Consider the following 27,208-nt stretch of genomic DNA (forward strand, 5'->3'; position numbering starts at 1 on the left):
CAAAATGAGTTGAACTTCCAGTGGTGTGAGCAACTCCAGGGCAGTTACACCAAGCAAGGGCAGTCTCCTCCTCAAGGCCATCATTAGGTCCTTAAGTGTTTGCAGAGAGGGGCAGGGAACGCACACTGCCTCTTGAGCAGTGTTAGTAGGTCCAACCCCCCCCCCCCCCCCGCAGCCTATGACATCTGAGAATGGTCATATTGTGCTCGGAGAAAGAGTTCCATAACAAGGCAGAAGTTTATGAAATCAGCAAAACTTTCATTGTTTAGAACATAGCCACGACCCTGACATTCCCATAATATTTATCTGAGGCCAGATGTTATTCTGAGTCCTTTATCTATATCTCAACATGCTGGATAATCACAAGACTGTCCTGTTGACACTATGAAGGTCAAACCCTTTGCAGATACAAGGCTGTGAACTGATGCTCCCCAAATTAGAAGCCACATCTGTGTTTAATACTCTGCAAGGCAAACTCGCTGGTAAGAGAACCTCTGCGATTGTCGAAACACCTACTATTACATAGGTCAAAGTCAAACTGTCTTGGGCTGGGTCTCAGCTCCTGTCCTAGCCATTCATAGCCCACTTCTGAGTGTGAGCTAATAGCCAGCCTTCCGATTATTAGAAAACTATTTATGAAATGTACACATTATCAGCTTCCACTAATCCAAAGGCTAAGGATTCACCGGACTGTCTGAATCTATAGCAGTCTTTGGCATAACCCACCTGATAGTCCCACCAATAAAACTAAAATGTCTTGATTTATAAAACCTTCACGAAACTTACTTGAGAACATGGTATTTGGAGTACACTAAATGTGTACTTCAGGACACAGCCAGGCATTTTCAGCTCCGGAAGAAACTACCTTACTTAATTCGAGATAAGAGCTGTACTTTTGTGCCAACAAGGCCAAGGCCATGTAGACTGAAATCAGTAGAGCCAAAATTAGAACCCTGGGCAGTTAACTCCAGTCTGCACTCTTAAACGCTCCAATACTTCCTTCTGGGAAAAACGATGACGCTGAAAGGTAGGGGAAGTGTTTTTATCAAAAGTTGGCTGGTTAAAGAACTCATTCTCCGCAGGAAGCGCACTATGAAAAGCAGGAGGCTCCCTTCCTGAGCTGAAGAGCAAGGAGAGGATGGGTTGTAATGCATTTTAATTAACCCTCATCGCATGTCTCTTGGATTCCCGAGTCATCATTAGAAACATCTTCCCCATTTCAGGGACACCAAGGAATTCTCCGAGCAATGAAGCTTAGGAAACGGGTGGGCCTGGCAAGGCGCCCTGAACAAGGTTCTGGACTGTTACCACTGTAGTATTCTGTGCAACACTAGACTCCCTGTCACAGCACATCCTAAAGGGACTGATAATTGGAGCATAGTTCTAAGAAATATCATGCCAATTCCTAGTGAGGTATTAGGTATTTATTTGATGTCTGAGCAGTCTATGATCTAGGCCAAGAATGCTAAACACATCTTAACCAAGCACATTATTACATGCAACATCAACTGTCTTTGAGAATAGAACATGCTGGGCGGTGATGGTGCAGGCCTTTAATCCCAGCACTCAGGATGCAGAGGCAGGCAGATCTCTGTGAGTTTGAGGCCAGTCTGGTCTACAGAGCGAATTCCAGGGTGGCCAGAGCTACACAGAGAAACCCTGTCTTGAAGAAACAAAACAAAACAAAGCAAGAACATGTCTAAAATACCATCCAAAATTTGAATCTTAAATGACATAAAATACAATTTGCTAATGAATTACTATTTCTCAATCTTTGTGTTTTGGAAAATCGCTATATAATTTTAGGTGAAAGGACAATATAAAGTTTCTTTAAGACTGTGTAACCAGCCAGGCGGTGGTGGCGCACGCCTTTAATCCCAGCACTCGGGAGGCAGAGGCAGGCGGATCTCTGTGAGTTCGAGACCAGCCTGGTCTACAGAGGTAGTTCCAGGACAGGCTCCAAAGCCACAGAGAAACCCTGTCTCCAAAAAAAAAAAAAAAAAAAGACTGTGTAGCCACAAAAGGAAAAAATCAAATTCAGCTAATTTTAACTATTCACAGTAGCTCATCTATATTCTTCGAACATGACTGTTCAACTTCAAACTGAAATTAAAGAACACAGAGATTGTAGAAACAAGACCATTGAGCAGGCATTTAAAAAAATAACACGTTACCAAGTAAACTCAATGAAAGTGTTTGTTAATACTTTATTAGTATTTTCTAATGGACAGAACATAACACAAACCAAATAAAAATTTTCATCTTTTTAGTTACTAAAAATAACTGACATTCTGATGATTCCCCTTGTTAGAGGAGGCGAGCACTGTCAGAGCAGGTAGGCACGACCGACACGGATGTACAGTGATATGCACAAGGACATTTTCTAACAAACCCGAGAATGTGCTCTTTAGTTTTCCCTTAGATTACAGGAGCCACGCTCCCATAAGCAAAATTTTCTACTGATAAAAGAACTTCACAAGGAGTGACAAGACTTATAAAACAAGTCCTCAATTAAGGTGCAGCAACAACAGAGTGAAGTTGTTGGATTAAGAAGACAGAACTATAGATCTCAAAACATTAAAAATGTACTTATTTTACAATTACTCAAATAAACATGCATCAAATAAAAATATTGCACAAAATTAAAACTGTGGATTGTGAAATTTAGGTTGTTCTTAATTTTTTTTAAATCGGTACACTTTTAGGTTACATTTAACTGTTTGATTTATTTTTCCCCAAGAATCTGCAGTAAAAACTTATAGTGATCAAACTGAAATATTCAAGAATTTTTTGTTTGTTTTAAATTAAGGCTAACGAAGTGCATCCATTGGTCAATGGCACGACTGTTTCCAGGAACTACATAGAAGACCCTAATTATAAGAAATACTCATCTGAGTGCTACATTTAATGTCATACAATCAGATTCTAGGTGAATGAGCTGTGTTGGTTTCTATGTAGTTATATATTACTTGAAAAAAAAAATCAGAAAATCCAAAAGAATGATTAATTTTGAAGGTCCTTGCCTAAAGGCACTACTGACTTGAAAGCATTCAGAAACTCAACATGAGAAGACATAAAGCTTCTTAGTGTATGCTCACATGTGCAATAAATGCCCAAGATATAACAGCTTTATTACATGTGGCACAATGTACTTGGCATCTGGGTTAAATACACAGCTGGACCAAGTCACTCAATAGGTAATCCACAGCCGTAGCACAGCCACACTCTCCACGGGAAAGCACAGGCAAGCAGACACGTGACCATTTGACATTTCTGCTCCTGAAATATAAACTCTTCTCAAAAACTTATTTTAAAAACATTTGCTCAAGTGGTTGTGTTTTCACTGTTCTGTTTTGGTATGGTTGCAGTTGTCTTGCAGGGCTATTAGGAGCACGTGCATTTTATATGACCTTTTTTTCCCCTGGTTAACGGTCAGTTTTCTCATTTTACATAAAAATGCATTTCACATGTACACACTAGGCTCTTGCATGAATCCTTCTGTATATACTAAGATTTATTCATGTAAAAATATAATTGGAAGGGGCAGGGACATGTATGAAGATCACTATGCTGGTGGCCACGCTGGCTCCCTACAGGTCTGTCTGACACATCCATTAACCCTGGGGTAGAGGAAGGGGCTGGCAGGGCAAGGGCAGGATGTACGGGGAGTATAAGAAACAGTTCTCCCACCAGAGAAACAGGGGCTTCTCCTTCTTGAAAGTTGCAAGAAAAGGATTCTTATGCAATTCTGAAAGACATGCAACATGTTCTGAATATATGCATAAGAGATATGCACAAAAGCACTGATGAACATCACAGAGCTTTGCGGGAAGGCTTCCCTCTGTTCGCAGGCTTTCCTGGGTGAGAAGGATCTACGTGAAAGCAAGACATGGGTATACTGTCCCAATCTCAAAGCTCCCAATGACCGGGACATCAATACTCTGTCTGACCTTTACTGTAAGCACCCAAACGTTCTAACTCCAGGATACTGGCTCGTGGTCTGAAAAGTAGCTTCATTATTTTAAGGTTTTAGTGTTAAATATTTGTAAAACAAAAAGAGCTGATATATCCCAAACCCCTAGTCAGGGGACGTATTTAAAGTACAGAAATCCTGCATACATGGAACATGAAGACTTCTTAAAGGACAAATGGGGAACACCAGGAAATGTAAAGGCTTCAAAACTGGAGAAGGTATTTTGCTTCACTGATATATAAAATTATATTAGGGAGTTAAATGTATACACCAAAGGGTTTTGTGTACTAGCTTTATTTAGAATTTTACATTATGCGAAATATAAATAAAAGCATATTTTAAAAAATAGTACAGTTCTGTTTTCATTATTTATTTTCATATATGTACATATAGTAGAATTAGGCATTTGTATGTTTACATAGGACTATAAGCTCATTAATCCTTTGATTTGCTATGTCGGTAGTTACCTAAGGCATGTCTAGATCATATGATTAAAGTTATCATATGGTACCTTTTAATAGAGTACTGTTTAAATTTCCAATTTTTTGAAGAACAGAATGTATTTGGCAGTTCTTACAATAAATAATTCCCCTTCTATATAATCAATAATCTGTTAAAAGATTTAAAAAAATTTTGAACTTATAAGAGAGCTACCACATGCTTCTTCTGCACAGAATGCCAAAGAAAAAGGAGAGAGTGGAGTACCATAAGAGCGAGCTGAGCCCTTAGAGCACATAAAAATCAATGGGGATTTATACCAATGAGTAATAAATCCAATCAAATTCTAGTTTTGATTGGTTCTATTTTATAGCGCTTTACTTTACACAACCAAACTGTAATTCTGGGGAAGGGTGATTCCTACACTAAGGGTGTCCCTGTCACTTTTCCCAGACCTTTGTTATAGAGATGCTCACCTGCTGACCCACGTGACAGCAGGTCACCGAGGGACACAGCCCTCTCTCCCCCAGCCACACCGCAGTGTGCACAGTTAACAGGCTCGTGACCGAGGACCCACTGCTGTGCACTCCCTAGCTCCTAAGAACACTCCGGCACTTCACCACTGGTGGACAATGTTGATTTGTTTGGAACTCCAGTCTTGAATGAGACGGGGCAGTATCCTCTCAATGTTGCAAAGTATGCACCAAATCATTTAAGACACAGGATTCTCTCTTGGTAGTGGCTGGATTACAGGTGAGATGAGAAGGCCCAGTCTTATGGATGGACTAGGGTCTGTTTGGAGACACGGAAAGACTGGTGTAGATGCAACAGTATGTGAGTCACACCATTAGTCCTGGAGAAAAGCACACCAGGTTTACAGGTTGGAGTGTCACCTTTTCTGTAAAGAAGGCGCTTGAGTACTTTGAAGTTTCTGTTTATATTTCTGCATCTGCTTTGACCTTGAATGAAGTTTGTTGAAAAGTTCCCGGAATTTATACTGTGGAAATAGGGTTTCTAAAAAGCCTTCTAAGAAGACATACACCATTCTTCTGTTTAGCTGGTTGTGCTGAAACATTTCAAAGACACGAAGAATGCCTTTCCGTGTGGTCTCCGCTCCAATGATGTGCTTCAGTTCATCTGTAGGGAGCAGAGGAAATACACAAGTTCATTCCGCAGACATCATGATCATGAACCCAGGATGTAAAGAGCCAGAGCAGAGTGAGATGTGAACAGCACCTGCATCCAGCACCGCCTTCCCACACTAGAGACAGCATGCACAGGAGCGTCAGAGCCGAGCTCACAGGTTCCAGATTAGAGTCACCATCCTAATGCTCTTCCCTCAACCCCACGAATGAAGATTTCTAACAATCAATATCCTTATAGACATACAGATGTGTACAGTTTTAGTTAAGGTGCTCACGGTGTGGAGATGCTGACAGTGAAACAAAGAAAACATCCTTTGGACAACAATGACTGCTGCTGATTTTGTTCCGTGGGCAGGACAAGGACAGGGACAAGGAAATTAAGGGTTATCCTGGGCAAACAGAACTTCAAAAAACAAATGAGAAAGAAGTAAATAAAAAGTGGTGAGAAATGAGGGTAGACAAACGGGACTGGGGTTTAAGTTAAGAATAAAAAAGTTGCCAGGAGGTGGTGCCCTTCACCTTTAATCCCAGCACGAGGAGACAGAGGCAGGTAGATCTGTGAGTTTGAGGCCAGCCTGGTCTACAGAGTGAGCTCCAGGACAGCCAGAGCTGTTACACAGAGAAACCCTGCCTCGAGAAACAAAAGCAAAAATAATGAAACATTGTCACGACTATGAGGCAGGTTTGCTGGAGCTTATGTGGACAACATCAAATTACCACAGACAGAACGCTGGAGAGCTGTCTATGAGCGTCCTGGAATTATTCATAAGCGACCCCAAAACAAAACCATTATTTTGCTATTAGAAATGAACAGAAAAATTTAGCAGTTTGCAGACTTAAAAGGCATAATATTAAATAAGCAAGAACCCCCCATGTTATCCCTCATTCGCGTGGGGGGGGGGGTCTCATGTCAGCCAGGCTGGTCAAGGGTCAGGGATAAAAAGCACATCTGTGATGCCCACTATATGTACTGCTTTGTGCATGCCAGGCAAGCAGTCTGCCAACTATACTCAAGTCTATCCTTAAAATAACAACAAACACAAGGCTGTCCCTACGCCGTGACCGACAGTCCATCCATCCATCCGTCAAGTTCTCTTTACATAGCTCTCTAAAGGTTTCAAAGCAGTAGTCAGAGTCCGGCTGCTAACTACAGCTCTGGGTGGGCAGGGCTGTTTCAGAGGTCGGCTCGGAGGACTGGTTAGGATGGACACACAATGCCAAGCGCAGTGCCCAGCAGATAGGAAGTCACTGTCTGGCAGTCAATAGAATAACAAAAATGATGTCAATATCAAAAAGTAATGTCAGAAAAAATACAAATACATCGAATTTTAATTAAAAGTGTTCACTCACCTGGCATAATTGCAAACAATTTTGTTTTTCCTGCAATTCTTGTTCTCATTCGGATTGCTTTATCTCTGCATGGAACAGTTTCTGCTAAAATGCCATTGGGCCAAAATGCATCTCTATTTAAGAAAATTAAATATTATTTGTAAAGATTTCATTTTGTAATGACAATAGTTGATAACATCATTACAAACTGCTAAGAAATGAAAGATTAAAAGCAAGACAGCATTAGAATTTTATATAGACAAATAAGCATAATCCAAGAGCAGGATTCAGTTGAAGTATAAAAGAATATACACACAAAGTAGCAGAAAAATTCTGGACCCCTAGTACCTTGCAAACACTAATAAAATGGAAAGTGTGGATCAGCACATGACAAAGTAAGCACCTACTAAGCAAGCATCTTATACAAATGCACACACAGCACTCTGAACTTGGAAAGCCCAGCAGCTTAACAGCTACTCTGTCTCGGCTACAGCTTAACAGCCAGTCTGTCTCGGCTATGCCATCCCAATCCCCATCTAACTCAGACAGCGGGAATCTCAAGTTGATGTCTACAGTGTATGCCACAAACAACTTGTTCTCCATCTTCTAGTGGATTTCAATCCTGCTTCTTGATGTTAGTTCCAAGGGGACCTGAACTGAAAAGGTCTGGAGGAACGAGACTCCCTAGACAGTCAGAGTCTACCTTTTGACCCTGAGGCGTCCTCTCAATACTGCCATGTACAAATACACTAAGCCCCACCATCACCACTGGACATGCCTTCAGAGAAATCATCTTAGTGAAAACTAGAAACACCTTGGCTATAAGGAGATAAAACCATCTTTGCTGTGTGAATGTTCTACATGCTAAGACAATCAATCCATTCATCTCTGGAGAAAGGGTCCACCCATAGCTAAACTTCCCCAGTTAAGTACAATCTGAAAATTCACCTGCCCTAACTAAAATGAACAGGAGCTCCTATGCATGTCTGTCTTCACAGCTACAGAGGGGCTCACTTCTTTATTTGCTTTCTGCCTTACTCTGAAGAAACTGCATCTTATCTCTCCCTTCTCAGTGCCTGACAGGCAGAGTGGTCAACAAATTATAAACGTAAAAATTACTGTCTCAATGTTAATTTGTACTGTCTTCATTTAAAGATTAAACCAGTGTCAGATACAATTTTCCAAAATCTTCACTGAGTGATTTCTATGATAAACAATGTTACACTTTTGAAAAAGGGTTTTCAAGTGCCAAGGCTGGCACCTGAATTCACAACATAGTCAAGGCTGATTGTTAACCTCTGATCCCCTTGCTCCTCCTCCAAATCCCACCAGATCCAGGTTTCTAATACTATTTCAACAATCTTAAAGCTATCTATGGGAAAAATCTCAGCTATCACTTTAATCATTTGAAAAATGTTTTCTTTGCACCTTTGCAAAGTTTAGAAAAGTCCATAGCTCCACAGGACAAATGTTTGTCAGTTATCACGTGTGCATATGCATATTTGTATGTGCAGGGTGGGGTGGGACATGGGCCACTGTGCAGACACAGAGGACATCTGTTCTAAGTATCTCACCAGTCTCAAATATGTTTATAATTCTCATATGTCTTTGCTCATCAAAACCAGTGTTAAGACCAGGAAAGAAAGGAAGGCATTAAGTTAAAAGACAATACGTATAACAATTACACTCTGATTATATGGAAGAAGCATCTTAAGACATACCTGAATCGCTTCACCGAGTCAGCTACCTGTTCGGGTGAGGTCATCCAGTCAACATGGTCAACTATTTTTCTGGAAGTAAAGAAATTTGAATGAGCAATCTTAAAGTCTTAGCAGGCAAGTAAAACTACCATAAATCTCAGAGCAACACTCTGAGTGGGGATAAGCTGTTTCTGAGAAGAGGGAGATAATGGTCTTAAAAAGTTCTGAGGAAAGAGTCCCTGATCATGACTGACCCATTCCCTTATGGAGGTGAAGTTTAAGGCTAGTCACCGGGCTCTCCATAATGAAGCAGGGAGTGGCTACCTGTTAATGGTGTCCCCATACGTAGCTCTAATCAGCTGCTGCAGTAAGTTTTTGATATTCCTTCGCAACCACTGGTTTCTCTCTTTTAAATCAAACACTTCATCCATTAGAAGAAGCATTACCCGAAGTGGAATATTGTCATCTACCTGGAAAAAAAAAAAAAAAAAAGAAGAAAACCCACAACAACTGGTGAGCTTCAGACTGTAAATGACTGTTGTACTGAGCAAACATCACCACTGGAGATGCCAGAGGAAAAGCTGACACAACATCTTAACTCAGGGAAAATGTGCCTACACATGACAGTTCTACATACTAGAATTTTATAGCCCTGCAATGTTAAGTAATTTCTAAGATTCATGATGATAATCTTATAGAAATATAAATTAGCTCTAGCTTTTAGCAGTCTGGCAACATAATATTAAAATTGATAATAATTTTCTGAAAATATTTTTTCATAAAATAAAAAAATTTTGGCTGGGCAATGGTAGCACACACCTTTAATCCCAGCACTTGGGAGGCAGAGGCAGGCGGATTTCTAACTTTGAGGCCAGCCTGATCTACAGAGCAAGTTCCAAAGATAGCCAGGGCTACACAGAGAAAACCTGCTTCTAAAACAAAACAAAAAAAAAAAGGAAGAAAAGTATTCTTATCATCTATATCTAACAGCTGAAACAGAAAAAGAATATGTTTTGCTTAATTAATGCTTTGTATACAGTTTTTACAAACATATATATATGTATGTATATATAAAACTATTTTCAGGAAAAAAGTTAAAGTACAATCTAGTAAATAATTAAACTATCATTATAAAATATATAATTTTTTGGAAATTTTATGCCTTAACTGGCATAATTAATACTATGCTATTAATACTTTACATAATTGGAATAATTAATTAGTAAATGAAATTAGCAAACCTAAAAGAATATAATTAGTACACCTACAAGTTAATATAATTTTTAGAAGACTTTTAGTCTCACATTGCTCTCTTTAGGCAGTTTTTATCTTACTGGTCTTTTTCTTGTACATTATGATTTCCAATTTTATGATTTATGGTTTTGTGCATGTGTGAACTTCTTGTGTTTTTTTTCTTCTTAAAAATTCTGGGTATTTTTGTTTGTTTGCTTGTTTTTTTTTTATGTGTAGCCCAGGCTGGCCTTGAACTCGTGATCTTCCTGCCTCCATCTCCTTCAGCAAATCCTACTGGTGTGCACTACCAAAAGGAGTGCCTGCTTGTCTTCTACAGAAAGAAAGGGAACACAGTGATAGAACTGGGTAGGTGGATTGTGGAAAAGGCTGGGACAAGATGGAGGAGGAAAATGCAGGATCAGAATATGCTATTTGGAAAGTTTTTATCAATTAAAAAAGAAAAAATAAATTAAAATACTTTAATCACGAAAATCTCCAGTCAACAGTGCAAAATAATAAAAACCAGCTGGAATGCTTTCACATGGGAATATGCGTGCCAGTAGAAAGCAGTTACTGACTAAGAATTTATGTAACTGCTGGCCATCTTAAAATTTCCAACAGTTTGATACCACTTCCTGATCAATTACATACCTTAAATAATGAGAAAAGGCAAGGATTTTACATTTTCACTACTGTGTTACAAGCACCGATTAGTGTAGTTCCTATGCCACAAATGGACAGATTATAACTTAAATACAGCAGAGGGAAGAACGACACACTTCATTACCGTGGTACAATAAATACTGCTAAATTATCTGAAGAAATAACAACATAAATCTCAAAAGACATTATAAAAAATATTAAACTATAAAATCCACCCACATAGTAAAAGATGTTACAGATAATACACATTAAACTCATGAAGTATTCCAAAAGAATCTTGAAGCAAAAATAATAATAATCAAGACAGTTTATTATAAACTAATCTATCTGGAAACTGAAAAGTGAAACTGTAACTTTAAGATAAATCTGTCTAAAAGACCAGAGCCCATAAACAAATCAAAAAACACAAAAACTGAATCACACATAAACAAAACAATGGGTAAGATGAGCTTCCAGTAAATGGTGCGTAGGCCAGCTGAATGCTTATCCAATCCACACATACAATAATCAGAGATGAAGTGCAAATTTAAATGTTGCCATGGTAAAGCAAGAGGGTTTGTAAAACCACAGGATAGCATCACTGTGACCCTAATGTTGGTAAATTTACATACAGGGCTCACATGTGTACATGCACACACATGAGCACGCACAGCAAAGAACTCATACTCAAGATTGTATCCATACTAATGAAACACACAAAAACAAAGATAACTGTGCCAATAGGAAAATGAGTGAAAGATTCAGACACCCACAAACAGGCCACTGAATGGGTGACAACATACATGTGTCTACATCAGTATGACCATGGGAAGGTTGAATGACAGATACAAATGCTGGCTCTCTGCAGAATGCAGAATATTAAAACTCTCACGTACTGCTGGTGAGAATGATAGTGGTACAATTAGTTTTGGAAAAGTATTTAGTAGCACATATTAAATTTTAATTTATATAATTTATATACATTTTTGGACTCAGAAATTGAATTTCTAAGTAGAAGAATGTTTATTTATCTTTTTCAATTTTAAGATATGAACTAAAATGTCCATAGAGTTCTATGCACAGTCCCATATACAAACTTATAAGATTAAGCACACATCCTACAAAGACACAAACTCTGAGAAAGAACAACTGAAGGACACAGCACAGAAGACCTCACAGAGCTGAGCAGCGACGCCGGCCACGGAGCACCCCCTTTGTCCTCTACTCACAAGTATAAAGTATGAAAACCTCCAAGGCTATACTAGCACGGGAGGACAGTGGTTTCTAGGGCCCTGGTAATTTCTGGGATTTATTTGTTTGTTTTTAAATGAAGAGTGCTGATATCAGAAACATGTTCAGTCCCTAAGGATTCACCATGTTTAACCCAACATGGGAATCTGAATGAATGATATGAGCACATTTATTTTAGAAGCTCTGCCACCCTATGCTAAAACAGAACCACAGAGTAAAGATGAACTCACATTATCATCGAGCTGAGCTGAGACTCGACAATGCTCAGGATCTGAATCAGTCTTCGTAATTAAAGGAGGCACCTATACATTTAAAATGATAAAAAGTTAACACAGTACCCAGTGAAGTAACCCAACAGCATCATAACTCAAAGCAAAGGCAAGCACTGGATTTGACTTTTGGTGCAAATATCAACAAAGCTGAACATTCTCGACTTTGCACTGGGGATGGCCAGAACAGAGCTCCAGTCTGCTCTTTCTTGAAGACCCTGGGAAGCGTATTATCAGGTTTAAGCAATTAACCAGTGATCTGATGAGCAGGAAGGAGGAAAACATCCGACCATGTATTTACAGCCTGGGAATCTGCTGGTGCTCTGTGCCAGCCGTGGCACTGCCGCTCATGCCCACGTTTCAGTTGTCCACAACCACCATGAGGACAAAGCCCACTGAAAGTACAATGTTTAATGAAAAAGGAAATGCCTCTACCAGTAAGAAAAAAATCTTCATTCAACAATTATGTGTCTGTGTCATTCAGATTCACATGGAATTAGTTTGTAAGTCAAGTGTTAGATTTATGGGTTGTCTTTTACAGCTCTGATAACATACTTAACAAACAACTACATCAAAATGATTTTACAAGTTTCAGTGAGAAATGCAATAAAGGTCTCGGGATGTATGGCCCAGGGTGTACACACAATGGCCAGGGAGGACCTCTCCTGACTGACCTGATGGGCCTCCACTGTTTGAATCAGGATAAATTAAACGGTATATCTGAGTGAATATTAAGTGTAACTCATCCGCAAATACAACTTATTTATTTGAAAAGAAATCTACACCATTAGAGAATCAATACAGTCCAGTGTAGTAAGTTGATGCAAAATATTAACTTTGCTAAATTTACTGTAAATGAATTTTTAAAATTTTACGACAGACTGATGAGAGATTCTTAGTGTCCCTTTAGCTTTTCTCTCCTAGGGACGTATGTCTGGCAGTTTGGGGAAGCTGCTTACCTTAAAGAAGGACTGCTTTATGTCCTGCCCTAACCTCTCAGACATTCTGCCTACGTTGTCGGACATTTTTGTCACTCCTTCTGCCAAGCTATCAGGAAGGGATTTGACTGCATTTGAAACATTCCTCATAGAGTTGCGAAGCGGATTTACAAAAGTGTCCATCTAAAGCAAAAAAGAAAATATATTCAGATCAGTTACACAACTCAGGAGCCTAAGAAAATATAGAAATATACCATGGGAAGACAAAATAATTTTCTTGTCAATAGTATGCCATTGCATTAAACATTACACACATACACGTTCGCACACACACACCTGTTGACTTAGTGTACTTTAGAATATATCTTCATAATTCATATATGTGATTTGAAAATCTCACTGAGGATACTGTTAGGAAAGGAATATAAGCCTTCATTGTTTAATTATTGAAATTCTGAATACCTTCCCAAATATTGATACAAATAGAATTAACTATTGAAAACTTTCACCATAATCCAAAGCAATAGTGAAATATGACTCATAGCATAAGACATCTGCCAAAGGGCTACAGAGAGAGTGAGATGAGTCAAGACAGAGGCCCACTGCAGTGGGCAAAGTCAGAAGGGGGCAGCCACCTGGGCCTTTTGATGTCAGACATGGAACTAGAGTAACAGACTCACAGTTTCCCTCCTGGATTTCGGTCTTGCTTTGGGATGTGGCACACTCTTTGTATGCTGTGAATATGTTTTATTATCATTGGTTAATAAAGAAGCTATTTTGGCCTACGGCAGGGCAGAATATAGCTAGGTGGGAAACTCAAACTGAATACAGAGAGAAAGCAGGCAGAATCAGGGAGACACCAGCAGCCACCAAAGAAGCAAGATGTGAGGTAACAAGCCCTGAGCCTCATGGTAAAATACAGACTAATATAAATGGGTTAATATTATAATATTATAAGTTGTAAAAGTTAGTTAATAAGAAGCCTGAGCTAACAGGCCAGTTTGTAATTAATATTAAGCCTCAGAGCAGTTAGTCGGGAACTGGCGGGTGGGGAGAAACCTCCAGCTACAGCTTGGATCCAACATCCCCTCCGACCCTCCTTCTGGAATAGTAAGGTGTATTCTGTGAAATCACATGCTGGAAGTTTGATGTTGGCTTTTATCTTACAGGGGTTTACAGTTAAAAGAATGCCTTGAGACTCAGAAGAGACTTTGGACATGGAGTTGAAACTGTGAAAGATATGAAGACTGAATGCATTCTGCACTGTGTATGGCCACGAGCCTATGGGGGCCAGAGAGTGGAGTGTGAGGGTCTGAGTGAGAGCGACCCACATATCTGAATACTGCTCCACAGGTGGTGAACTGTTTGACAAGGATTAGAAACGTGGACTTGGAAGGAGGTGTTTCACTGGGGTAGGGTGCTGAGGTCTACAGGGTCAAGCTATCTGCAGTGTTCTGTCTTCTATTTGCAGATCCAGATACAAGCAGCCAGCTGTCCCTGATGCCAGGCCTCTGCTCTGACACCATATGCTCCAGAGAGTCGTCCTGGTCTTTTACCACAGCCACAGAAAAGTAGGACAGCCACCAGTGAGGCTGATGTGCACGCTTTACAGAGTATTCCATCTTAATCAAGAACACACAGGCAGAATTCCTTTTCTCTTTTGTTTCTCCAAGAAAGGGTTGCACTGTGTAGCACTGGCTGTCCTGGAACTCTTCCTGTAGACCACGATGACCTGAACTCAGTGATCTGCTTGCTTCTGCCTCCTGAGTCCTGGGTATTTAAGGTCTGTGCCACCATGTCCAGTTTGACATGCAGAATCCTAAACACAGGACCTTAGGAGAATATCTATCAAGATTCACATTGAAAACAGGACCTTAGGAGAATATCTATCAAGATTCACATTGAAAACAGGACCTTAGGAGAATATCTATCAAGTCTCACATTGAAAACTGCCTGTTCTGGAAAACAGCAACCACATCTCTGTTTCCAAGGATTGTTATCACCATCTTATGACCATCTATCTGGTAGTCAGGTCTTCATTTCAAGTTAATGCTCTCCCTGTGTACCCCCCACCCCCGATTTTGCCCACCAAATCTCCCACTTGGAAAGATTCTAGCCCTGAGCAATAAAAGCCTTGTTTACCTCCCATCCAATGCTGATATCCTGAACCCCACTTTTAGAGAGAGAGCGAGAGCCCATACACACATACACACAAACTTGTCTTTATGAACTGCTTGATTAATGTGGTTATGATGATTTGGATTGGTGGTCTTTCTCCTCCATCTTTAGGATTAACAGATATCCCAGGCAACTGTACACGGACTGAAGCCAACATGCCTAGATGCACTTAGCATATCATTTTAAAACGTGTAAATCTGTATTTTTCTTTTATTAAAAAGGAGCCATGAAAGAATATCTTAAAAGGAAATTTAACACCATGCTTACCTTGCGAGCAAAATCTCCTTTCCCTTTACTGTAGGCTTTGTTCTCAAGGAAATCAAACACACAGTGTGCCAAGGCTGGAGATGCTTTCATCATCTCAGGAGTCAAGAGTAGCTAACAGGGAAAAGAAGGTAGTTCAGGAGGGTAAGATATCTTATAATTTAAGAATATAAAATACTTTATTTTCTGACTCCAAAATTCAAACACAGTAGAAAACTGTTTTATATAATTATGCTAAAGTTTAACATTAATAAAACCAAAATTTTGATATACATAAATAAAAACTTTCAGGTATTATTTAAAAAGTACAAAACAAAATACTGCTTCCACAAATGCTAATGAATTTAATATAGTCTAGCTTAGTTCGTTCTATACCACAAGGTGTGATACATCTGTTAAAAGTATACAGTAGAGCCACCATTAAAAATAGACTTTTAGTACTTCATTTGGGAAAAGCAATCAACGGTACAAACAAAACTAGAACCAAAACTGAATATTTTTCAGGCAAAATGTTTAAAAAGAGTTTTAGAAACTCAGCGTTCATGCGCTGTTTCGAGTTCTCTTCCTGTCCTTTCAGTACAGACAACAGGTAAAAACAATGACAGTCATAGCAAAGCTAGTCACAGGGGTGAGTGAATATTTAAGAGAAGACATGAAAGGAAACGCTGCTAAACAAAATATTCAGTATATTATCTTTTAAATTTCACTCGATTCTAAGGGGAGTTTCCTAAATCTTTTTCTAAAAGATTTTTTTTTCTAAAAGAGCCATATAATAATTACGTAGGTTGTGACCAATGAGTCCCTATTGTAACTATTCAAGTCTCCTGCTTATGAAGAAGATGGAAGGAAGAAGGAGGAAGAAAAGAAGGAAGAAGAGAGGGAAAGATGGAGAAGAAAGGAGAGAAAGGAAGGAAAAGAAAGAAAACAATTACAGGCAACACATAAAAATTCTTGCTCCCAAACAGGAGCTTATCTGTTGGCAGCAGAGGAGCAGGAGCTGAGCAATGGACCCTGTGCACTGGGGACGTCCTTCTGAGACACGAACTAGGATAAACTCCACCTGGGCTCCGCGTATTCAGGCGTAAAATGCATCTCTGGGCATCCTACCAGCCTGTGCAATATGTAACATGTAAAATATGTTTTGCTGTTTCCTATGAGGAAATTTTACGACCAAGATGATGGATCCAAGAAGCATATTCAGGTCAACTTCTCTCTTGAACTATTTGGAGAACAAAAAATTGTACTGGTTTTTGTGGTCATGTGAAAAGTTACTATGTATTGAACTGGGAGCATTTAACTGTTGGGTATGGCATAGATGTATCTACATACAATAATCTGAAAAACATGCTACAAATACTCATCTAAACTTGTTTTCATAAAGAAACAAGTCTTGGTGCTTAAAAGAAAACGTTTACCACTAAATATAGAAATAGTTAATAAACTATTTAAAAGACTACATGTCAATTTGATACACTCCTCAAAATCGATTATTAGTCCACTATTACAGCCAAAATGCTCAGCTGTGTTTTCATTTTTACTGCTAAGAGAGGCAGAGCCCTGGGTCACAGCAGGCCAAGCACATGCTATATCAAACTAACTCAATGAGGAAATCCACTCCATGTTTGTATCATAGTGAATGAAATCTATGGGAAATAGGAAAATGGCCTTACCTGCAAATAGGCATTTAAATCTTTTTTCCTCTTTTCTAAAAAGTCTCTGTCCATGTTGTTAAAAGTCTTTTTACCAGGGAGTTTCAATATGCTCGACAGATTTTCAAACTACAAGACAAAATACATTCGGAAGTTCTATTTTTAAGAGAAATGATTTCACATAACAATTTCTCTACATGTCAAATGTATCTTCAGATAATTTGAGGTTATATTTTCTTACATTAAACAAAACATCACAAAAATCTTGTCCCCAAAGGCAAAAAGATAGTAACCTTTTATTAATAATAAAGAATATCAAACAAAAAATAACAAAGGCGGGTAAAAATAAAAATGGGCATATGCCATATGAAGTCTCAGTTTGGCATTCTAATTTTCAGATTATTCACAATTTCACAGTAAAGCTAGTACTTTTCTTGGCAACTATTTGACTCATGAACAGAGTATTAAAGATTTAAAATTTAAAACCAAAGTTATGACATTATGGCTTGTTAATCTCATAAAAACTAATCTAATATTAATAACAAAATAATCACTGTAATATATTTCTTTAAAAAGCAGAAAAGACAAATTATTAAGTATAGGCAACAACCATATTACAGCTCTGTATACAACTATAATAAGCATTAGTAATTTTTCCTCACCATGAGCCTAGCTGCTACAGACTTAACATTTGGGTGCATCTTCGTGGTCCACGACAGCAAAATGCTGCACCTTCTCAAGCACAAGCTCTTAGTACAGTGCTTGTTACCATGGTCTAAGAGCAGGGCCTGAAGCTTCAGGCAGTCCCTTCCCTCTTTCCATATTAAATACACTGAAGTAAGCAAGTTTTTAAAACCATCCTTTTTAAAAACTACATTATTTCAATAAAGAAAACTGATTCCTATTGCAGATCAGAGAAAGGGAGAGAGAATGAGGTTCAGAATCATTTGCATCTCAAGCTGAGACAGCGAAATATTTAATGGCTGTTTGGAGAGAGAACATAAGCCCGTTCACTGCACACTATATATGCAAAATAATTCCTTTGCTTCAGTCATTATCAAAAAGAAACAAACGGATAGGGACAATAAGTTAAAAGTACAGTGCAGTAATGATAACTCACAAATCTGGTTATAAACAAGCCAGAAGAATAAGTCTTCATAAAATACAATATGTAAAACAGGCTGTCTGGTGCATCAATAACCCCCCCCCTTCTTGTAAATTACATTGTGGAAGTGAACATCCTATGCTTTTTTAAAAGATAGACAACCTCCTAAATATTATTTATGTATATGACTCTAAATTACCCACTTGGCTTTCTTTCTTACCAAAGTGCAAGGGTCTGAACCATTCCCCCAAGTTCACATGCTGAAGGCCTTGGCTCTGGACCCCGCACATAATCATACGTTCAAGACCAGGCCTTTAGTGAGGTCACTAAGTTAGTCTGCACTAAGTGGTAAGTAAAGCTGACTCTGCCATCCTCAGGGGAGGAATGCACACACACTGGGAGAGGCCATGGCCTTGTCTGAGACAACCTGGAAACCTCAGAAACCAAACCTGTCAACCCTGGACCTCAGGCATCCAGCTTGTAGAATGATTTCCAGCATGTGATTTGCGCAGTCTGAGTATTTTATGAACAGAAATGCCAGCAGTCATTAAAATAACAATTTTTCCATAAACTTTAAAATGGTAACAAACAACAGCAGTACTTAACATCACAAAACAGAAAGTCTATGTTTTAAGGACACAGTCCTTTCTAAGTTATCTGCCTAGACATCAGCATTCTATATTACTGTCATGAGAAAAGGCAATAAATTTTATATAAGCTATAAACACATACAGGATTATTTTGAAAAATAGAAAAATGTTCAAACAAGTAAAAATTGACACATATTAAATTAGAATGTCCTCTATAAAGAACTGCTATACTAAATATAAATCATAGACACTCTAAGCTCAAATATTTTATCTTTTAACATTAAACACATTGGGTCTAGATTCTTAATACACCACTAAAAATTTGTTGAAGCAGGTTTGAAGTTATATTTTAAAAAGTCAAATTGTGTTCATTCTCAAACACATAACTCCCTTATTCAGTTGTAAAACAAATCTTTAATAACATCACTGGCACCAGTGTTTGTGCACCCATGCAGACATGATGCTGTCTACAGCACTGTATACTCCTGGAGCAACAACACTGCCTGTCGGCTTCACTGCTTCCCTGGAATTGGGAAGAGTCGGGCATATAAGACAAACTTAATAAATCTTTCAAAAATAAATGAATGGACAGTTCTAGTCATTTTAAAATGCATATAGCATTACATTTTTAATTTTTATCGACCTGTTCATAAAGACTATTTATTAAGGTCTTTAAAGAAAATGATAGTTCATTCACTTATACTGAGAAAAAATATTACTCATTAAATTAAACAAAATGAAACCAATTTTAAAATCATTTCACTTTTAAGCACTACTTACTTACTTGTGCTAAGAGAAAAATTACAACTATCTGTCCACAGAAAAAATGTCCTATAAACCAAACTCCCACCAATGCACACTAAGTGAAACTGCTTTCAGTCATTAAGTTTTTATGCACTTCTAAGTAGTTCAAGTGCATGAAGAGCTATGTGAGCTGCCTGCTTCTAGACAATGATCTGATACATAAGAAGTAAACAGCTTTTCTCCAACGGGAGTTGGAGAGTCCTTCATAAAAGATCTATTAACACAGAAAAATATAAATGAAAAGACATGCACAAAGATAATTACTTATTGCATTAAAAACAGTCCTATTACCAATAGAGAAATTGATCAACAACCTCTTGTTTTTAATAATGTCAAAGCTCTTAGTTTATCCTACTCTATCTACTAAATATTGTAATGAGACTATCATGGTACCAACCATATTTTTTCAAATATATTAAGTCTTATTTCTACAGTGCAATGTTATCTAAAATTCAATTAGGCATTATCTTAATTTTATTGACTTGATACTACTTATATAACTAATATTTAGATCAATCAAAGACTTTCAACGGGGAAAATAGCTCCACACATTACCTATTCCATCTCTCATCTGGTATTGTTCTAAGAAGAAAAAATAGCTTTTCAAAAATAATCAAGAAAAACAGTTTCTTTTCATTCAACATTAAGTCTTTATAGTTACTTCCACAAAACAAGATTAAATTTAGAAAGAACTTAAAACAGTATTTGGTTAATGTCAGGTTCATTTTAGACTGTGGTTCAAAGTAACTTAAGCAAAGTGCCCAGGTTTCACAACATTGTTGGGTGCAAGTACCATTCAAAGTAACTGTAGCTTTAAGTTGTGCCTCTGAAGCCCACCACCGTGTTCAGATGGTCCTGGCAGTCTTCTTCCCCTCTGCAAACCACCACATCTGCAGACAGCCCCCTTGCCTCCATCCATGTCCAAACTCTTCCAGTTTCAAGACCATGGTGCTTTGTTGTTACTCCGCAATGAGTGAGTCTGGTTCAAGTTTCTACATCTGATTTAGTGGTTCACTGCTTAAAACCATGCCACCAATTATAACAATTATATAAAATATCAGTACCTTATTTTCTCTCATTAACTTTATACAATGTGAACATTCTTAGAGAAATGTAGATCCAAAGCTGAACCAACAAACAGTATAAAGGCCACAGGCTTTACAAACCTCATTACCTGCTCAGTGATTCTCATGTGGAAGTCATGGAAGTCACTGTAACGCCGGTAGGTTTTCCACATCTCCTCAGTGTTTAGGTTGCGCCGGTGTACAGTGATGGCGTACAGCGCGTATGTCTTGCCATGATCATTACAAACGCCTGCCACAGCATATGGGTCATAGTCAGCATATACTAGTCATTTCAAACAAAATGAAGAGAAACAAAAGACACAAAAAGGAGGAAGATGAAGAACAAAAACAAACAAAAAAGACACCATGAAATGAAGAATTTGAAATGACAGATGAAAGAATGGCATCAGAGGATAAAACAGATTCCAGTGCTCTGTGCTCACAAGTTCACGGTCTTCTAACAACTACAACGTAAGAAAAGGTAAAGTCTAGTGATGCCAGTGGCCACTGCAGCTCTTCCTGGGGGCTTTTAGTCATTAAGAATGTTGCCACTGTCTACTGTACTACTCAGAGTTGAAGCAGTGGGGTCTCCTAAACTTCATACACCAGGAACCCTGGAAACATAACAATAGCCTTTACTGTTCATTTGCAGTTAACTAAAACCTGTCCAACTAAAGAACAACAAAAAAGCCAAAGGGTAAGGCTCATCTCCTGGTAGTTCTTTCCTTAGAACTACCAATTACATTCACCAACTCACAAATGGAGTTTGTTCTAGAAAGTTGGCAACACCAGCAAGCAATAAATAAATAAATAAGCCCTCATCCCACTGGCTTTCCATATACCATATAAGTCAGTGAGCCTTTAAAGGTGAAATGCTGTTCTACTTTGTACTAAATCAAGCTCTTCTCTTTCTAAGCTTACTGTTTGACTCTAGCTCAGTAAGGTTCTCCACCTTCCTATGCTGCAACCCTTTAATACAGTTCCTCATCATGTGCTGACCCCCAACCACAAAACTGCTTCATTGCTACTCCATAACTAATTTTGATACTACTATGAATCATACTGTAAACATATGATATACAGGATATCTGATATGCAACACCCAAAAGGGTCCTGACTCACGGGTTGAGAACCACTGCCTTAAGTCTCCAAAACTTCAGTGCCTCTCATGTGTATCTAGTGTGTATATACCTGCAGTAGTGCAAGCATGTGTGTACATTCATGTAGAAGCTAATGACCAACCTCAGATATGTTTCTTAGTCTCTCTACTTTTGATGGAGACAGTCTCTCACTGGAGCTGTTCACAGAACTGACTAACCTAGCTGACCAGCAAGCCCCACGGATACTCCTTTCTCCAGCTGCCCTGCAAGTTTCCAAGAGCACGCTGTACCGCTAAGGTTTGACAGGATACTGGGGCTCTAAGTGACCGCCCTCATGCTTCTGTGGCAAACACTTTACCAACTGAGCCATCCTTTTTCCTCATGGCCTATGGCACCTGCACACTTCTTTCCGCCGTTTTCCTAACATTGCCACATGTGGCAGCCAACATGGAAGTTTGGCCCCTCTACTCAAGTTCTTAACTGGACATCCATCTCAGTTTTAGCCACTGTATTTCTTATTTTACGTTCTCTCCTTGGTTCTTCTTTTCATGCTTACCTTAGGATTTATTCTCCTGAATATTTTCAATATATCTACACACTACTAAGATTGTCACTTCTGATTTTTCAAGAATATAACTTTCCTTACTGTGGCTCCTGTTTCCTCTTGGAGCTGCTTTCTGGTTTTTCTTTCTTTCTCTCTCTTTTTTTTTTTTTTGCTTTTTTCGAGACAGGGTTTCTCTCTCGCTTTGGAGCCTGTCCTGGAACTGGCTCTGTAGACCAGGCTGGTCTCGAACTCACAGAGATCCGCCTGGCTCTGCCTCCCGAGTGCTGGGATTAAAGGCGTGCGCCACCATCGCCCGGCTTGGAGCTGCTTTCTGAAATCCACTTTCAAGCTTGGCATCTCAGAGCTCTGGGCTTATAAAAGAAGGTATAAGGAAAGCTGTTGCCACTCTAAGTGATTTTCACAGCTGGCCTTCTGTATACTTCAATTTAAACGTGCTTGTACTGGTATATACAGACTTTTTTTAATCTTTGTTCTTATTCTCTAGCCAATACAGTACATCAGTGGTTTATATAGCACTTCATTGTACTGGGTTTCCAATCTAGAGATGATCAAAATATATGGGGTCACACGTGAACACTCTATGATTTCATGTAGGAGAACAGAGCATCTGTGGATAGTGTGCTATCTGAAGACTTCTGAAGGCCAGCTACACTAACTCTCTCTGGACTGAGACGCTGGGGTATGTGATGACAAGGACAATGAGATGCAGACACTCATGGCGGCACATAATTGGCGCTTTGCTTTGGAGGACTATCAGATACCATTCCCGACTACGACTTTCCATTTCTCAGTTTTCATACATGAATCTAAACTAAGTCTTCCTAGTTCTTGTGTCTCATCAATCTGTCCTCTACGCCACTGAGTGAAGGACACAGTTCTGCTGTTCCTAAACTGAGGGCATAGAAAGGTCATCCAAATCAGGACAATGGTCTTTATGCTACTGGGAGTCTGGCTGGGCACCACTGCTTCTTCACTCCCAAGGGCTTGTTTCTCCTCATGGCCATGGTACCTGTACACTTCTTCAGCTAGTTTTACAACTGACATATGTGGAAAGCATTGTGGCAGTTTAGGCTATTATACTAACCAAAACTCTAAGACTGATATAATGATAGATTACAATGATTCATTGTGAAAAAAATGAAAGAGAGGTTTTAGAGCTGAATAAATGTTTTGCTGTCTTTCAAATCATCTCACAAAGGAGTTCTATGTACCTTCTTAATTATTTTAATAACATAGAAGTAGGTATCTATATTGCCAAATATACATGAACAAAGTCTCATGCTAAAATGTGCGCTTCCTACTTAAAATTGTCTTTCCTTACCTTTACATATATTATCAATATATTTTATTTGGCCAATGATAATTATACTGATGATAATATTAGTAACAGAAATACTCTGGTCATCACATTCTACATATGCATTTTAGCAATATACAATGCTCACATTATACCGTCAACTTGCTCTTACAGACTTAGGCATATCAAATAATAAATGACTTTTTCATCAAGCTAAAGATTTGGCTTTTTAAAACACAGTGGCCAGATCAATCAAGGATTGGCTTTATCAATTGTGCTCAAGGGCTATTTGAAAAAGATAGCATAGAAGCCAATCAGGCAACTCACTACAACCAACTATGAATTAGTGAGAACAAGAAGACACCAAAGATCAGAAGAGACAGTGAACATGTAGCAAGACACGAGAGCAGCAAGGCGTTGAACTGTAGTTTTATGCTAAGGTCATGAGATCATGGATCAGTGTCCAGTTGGAAAAATAGATAAATAAGCACCCAAAAATGATGCCTGTCACACATAAGCCATTACCAGTAGTTAGATACACCCACATAACTATCCTATGAGACAGGCATTTCTACCAAGGTTCCACTTGACAGGACAAGAAATTCTAGCAGAGACCTCACAGGAGCTCCTCTAACTGGAGCTACAGAATGAAGTCTGAGCCCAGCAACTGGTCAAGAGCTGTGCTCTTAATCCCACAAGATGATACTACTTCCCCAGAAGTTCTATATGTTTGAATGGGGAAAAAAGGCAACTTACTAAAAACGTTTTGCTTTATGCTTTCATGCATTTAAAGGATATATTGTTAAAAATAAACAAATGATAAAACAAGAAACTTAGAACAGCCTAAAAAGAAAAATATTAACACTAAAGACATGGGCACAAATGTTCTCTTCTAGACATAAAATTTAGTATTTCTAAGAAACAAAAATGCCTATTACATGAAAAGACATCCATAAAATTAGAAGACAAGCCAAGAAAGAACATGAAGACTTTCTCTAATTCTTTAAAAATTTATGGAAGAAAAGGCGGGACAAGTGCTTTAAAAGTTAAAGGAAAAATAACGAGACCTCTACTTTAATTGACAATGTGTTCTCTAGTGATATCCCCAAAGAAAGTAAAGTGTGTATTCACTTCACGTAAAAAGTGAAGGATCCACTGACTGATAACTTGTTCCAGAAATCTAGCAGAAAAGAGGAGAAGTGAGTCCTTCGCTTCATTAAGTATAAGAAAACAGAGCCATTTTTTAAAATACAGATCATTATGTTTCAAACTATAATTACATGTCAAAATCTCTTTTCAAAATCTCAAATGTAAATTAAATGAAATTTAATTGAGACATGAATCTCTGTATGATTCATCAAGTATAGAAAATCACTCACTCCTACATTCTAGGACAGTGAGAGGCTGGGGAGAAACCGCCATGAAAACACCATCAGCACCACGTAAGACTACCTATCGCAAGGTCTTAGGCTGCTCAACCCACGAGAGCATCTGCGAGGTTCCATCATAAACGTGCACAAAATCCACTTGTCCCGACTGTCTCTGCCAACTCCTGAGTGCATGAAAGCAAATACAGACCAAGAGCTCTGTGAGAAAGAAGTGGGAATTAGGAAAGGGACTGTCAGCAAGACTCAGGTACGAAGAGGGAAAGACTGGCTCTGGAACTTACTTTAAACGATAAAATGCTTAGAAAGTAAGCATTTTCAAATGTGGCAACCTGAGAGAAGAAAAACATCCAAATACACAAGCAACCAAACATTACAGGACTTAATGAATTTGTCTTAAAAAAAAATCAGAAAACAAGATCCCAAAACAAGCTGAACGCAATCCTAAATGTGCAAGTAACAGGGCTGTACAATCACCCGTCTTTAGTGGGAGCAGCACAAGGCCTCTTACCAGTGTCGGAAATGTAGGCATGAAGCTGGCCAGAATCGTCAGAGGACATATTTGAAAGGTCATCCAAAGACTGGAAAAAAAATTAGGGAATAAGCTTTACAGGAGAAGTACGAGGCATTCTGTATCAAAGGTCTACCATCGCTACCTCCTCGCGTGTGCTTCACACCATGTGCAGGGCCACACACCGAGACCAGCAGACTCTGCCTTTCTCTGAGTGAGCTAGACAGGAGCTAACTAAGCTCCTGTGCTCCTGCAATGGGGAGACTAAGGCTGCAGCCTTGAATCTGAGGCCTGCCAGAGCCACACCCAAGACCCAGTATTAAACAAAATAAAAAAGAAACTAAAAAAACCAACTTAACATATCACAATAGTCTCTTCATTACTTATCCACATACAGTAACTTAGTTTCAATTATAGACAATATAAAGGAAGAAAATTAAAAATTATAACTCTTTACAATAAGAATTCTTAATGGTGAAATACACTTCAGACAGATACATTCCTTAGCATTTTCATTAACTGAGAAATAATCAGTTAACTTATTTTACCTCACACAAAAGGAGGGTAAAGACACCTGCCTCACAGGGTATGTGAGATTGAGAACATATGTAAAGTATTTAGAAAACTATTATAATAATTAGCCATTGTGACTACTTAGCAAACGGATGTAGGTCCAGACTAAAACTTTTGTTAGTAAAGTTTATAATGCTACAAACAAAATCATTACTGACTGATCAACAATTAATTTAACTATTAAACTAGGAAGCTCATATTTTAAATCACTTGGTCACATATATATGCACCCCCACACAAACATATCTCCAAGGCAGACAGGACACACAGAGACAACAAAACCAAGCAACCTGAAGCTGCTCTCTGAAGACCCTGCCTGCAAGGTCCTCCCTTGATGCCCCCACCGCTCGGACACACCGCTGTTCTCCACCTACTCCTTCTGCACAAGGTGCTTATCGCAACACTGTCTTTCCTTTTGGGCACAGGATTTGGTACTTAGCAGTGGAGCATGCACTTTGCCATCTGACTCCAACAAAAACCCCTCTGCAACTACTCTCTAATAAGATTTATGCATTAGTAACAGTTCCACCTTTGTTAGGGCACAGAAAAAGTTAAAATATTTAGGAAAGACATGAAACACATATGCTTTAAGTGTTCCTGTGGCTCATACTACAATGTTTTCTAAACAGAAATTGCACAATCAATAAATTATTATACATATCCAATATCTACTTGTAATTTATAAACTATACATTCTTTCAATAACAGCACAGAAATTCACAAAATAATTTTTCAAAAATAAAGCATAACAATAACAATCCTCTTTTATATTACATATATGACAAAATGATAAAAAAAAAAGCCTCCTAAATGTTGCTGCAATTATCATACATAAGTAATAACAACTAGACTATGAAATTCTAAATGGTAAAACAGTATTAACTTCAGAGTCACATCTAATTTGGAAAAGGTACTGTTTGGGAAAAGAAAATTGTGATTTTAAAACAAGCGCATTAATATCACCCTAAGACCATCAGTTTATATAGTAATCCCTGAGCTAACATTCTTAAACATCTTGCACGGAAAAGAAAATGGCTCATTTGTTCACTTGTTTTCTAATTTTATGTTATGGCAAAATTTAGACTTTGAGCCGGGCGGTGGTGCCTTTAAAATCCCAGCACTTGGGAGGCAGAGGCAGGCGGATCTCTGTGAGTTCGAGACCAGCCTGATCTACAAGAGCTAGTTCCAGGACAGGCTCCAAAACC

The 27,208-nt window shown here is 38.5% G+C and overlaps 1 protein-coding gene across 2 annotated transcripts in view; it reads right to left on the bottom strand.

Annotated features, from left to right (window-relative positions):
• Positions 1-2,195: 2,195 nt before the first annotated feature.
• Positions 2,196-27,208, bottom strand: part of Snx13 (sorting nexin 13) — a 97,709-nt gene continuing 72,696 nt past the window's right edge. The window contains exons 17-26 of one of the 2 annotated variants that reach the window (XM_013347853.2): positions 25,431-25,500; positions 20,683-20,855; positions 17,031-17,138; positions 15,364-15,474; positions 12,940-13,101; positions 11,942-12,013; positions 8,910-9,055; positions 8,607-8,675; positions 6,907-7,019; positions 2,196-5,548 (exon numbers count right to left, since the gene is read on the bottom strand). In XM_013347853.2, the coding sequence (XP_013203307.1) occupies positions 5,301-5,548; positions 6,907-7,019; positions 8,607-8,675; positions 8,910-9,055; positions 11,942-12,013; positions 12,940-13,101; positions 15,364-15,474; positions 17,031-17,138; positions 20,683-20,855; positions 25,431-25,500 (1,272 nt within the window). In that variant the 3' untranslated portion in view covers positions 2,196-5,300. The remainder of the gene's footprint in view (positions 5,549-6,906; positions 7,020-8,606; positions 8,676-8,909; positions 9,056-11,941; positions 12,014-12,939; positions 13,102-15,363; positions 15,475-17,030; positions 17,139-20,682; positions 20,856-25,430; positions 25,501-27,208) is intronic. The other variant, XM_005343855.3, reaches the window with a different exon arrangement.

Source organism: Microtus ochrogaster, chromosome 1 (genome assembly GCF_000317375.1).
Source record: "Microtus ochrogaster isolate Prairie Vole_2 chromosome 1, MicOch1.0, whole genome shotgun sequence".
In the NCBI taxonomy this organism is placed as follows: domain Eukaryota; kingdom Metazoa; phylum Chordata; class Mammalia; order Rodentia; family Cricetidae; genus Microtus; species Microtus ochrogaster.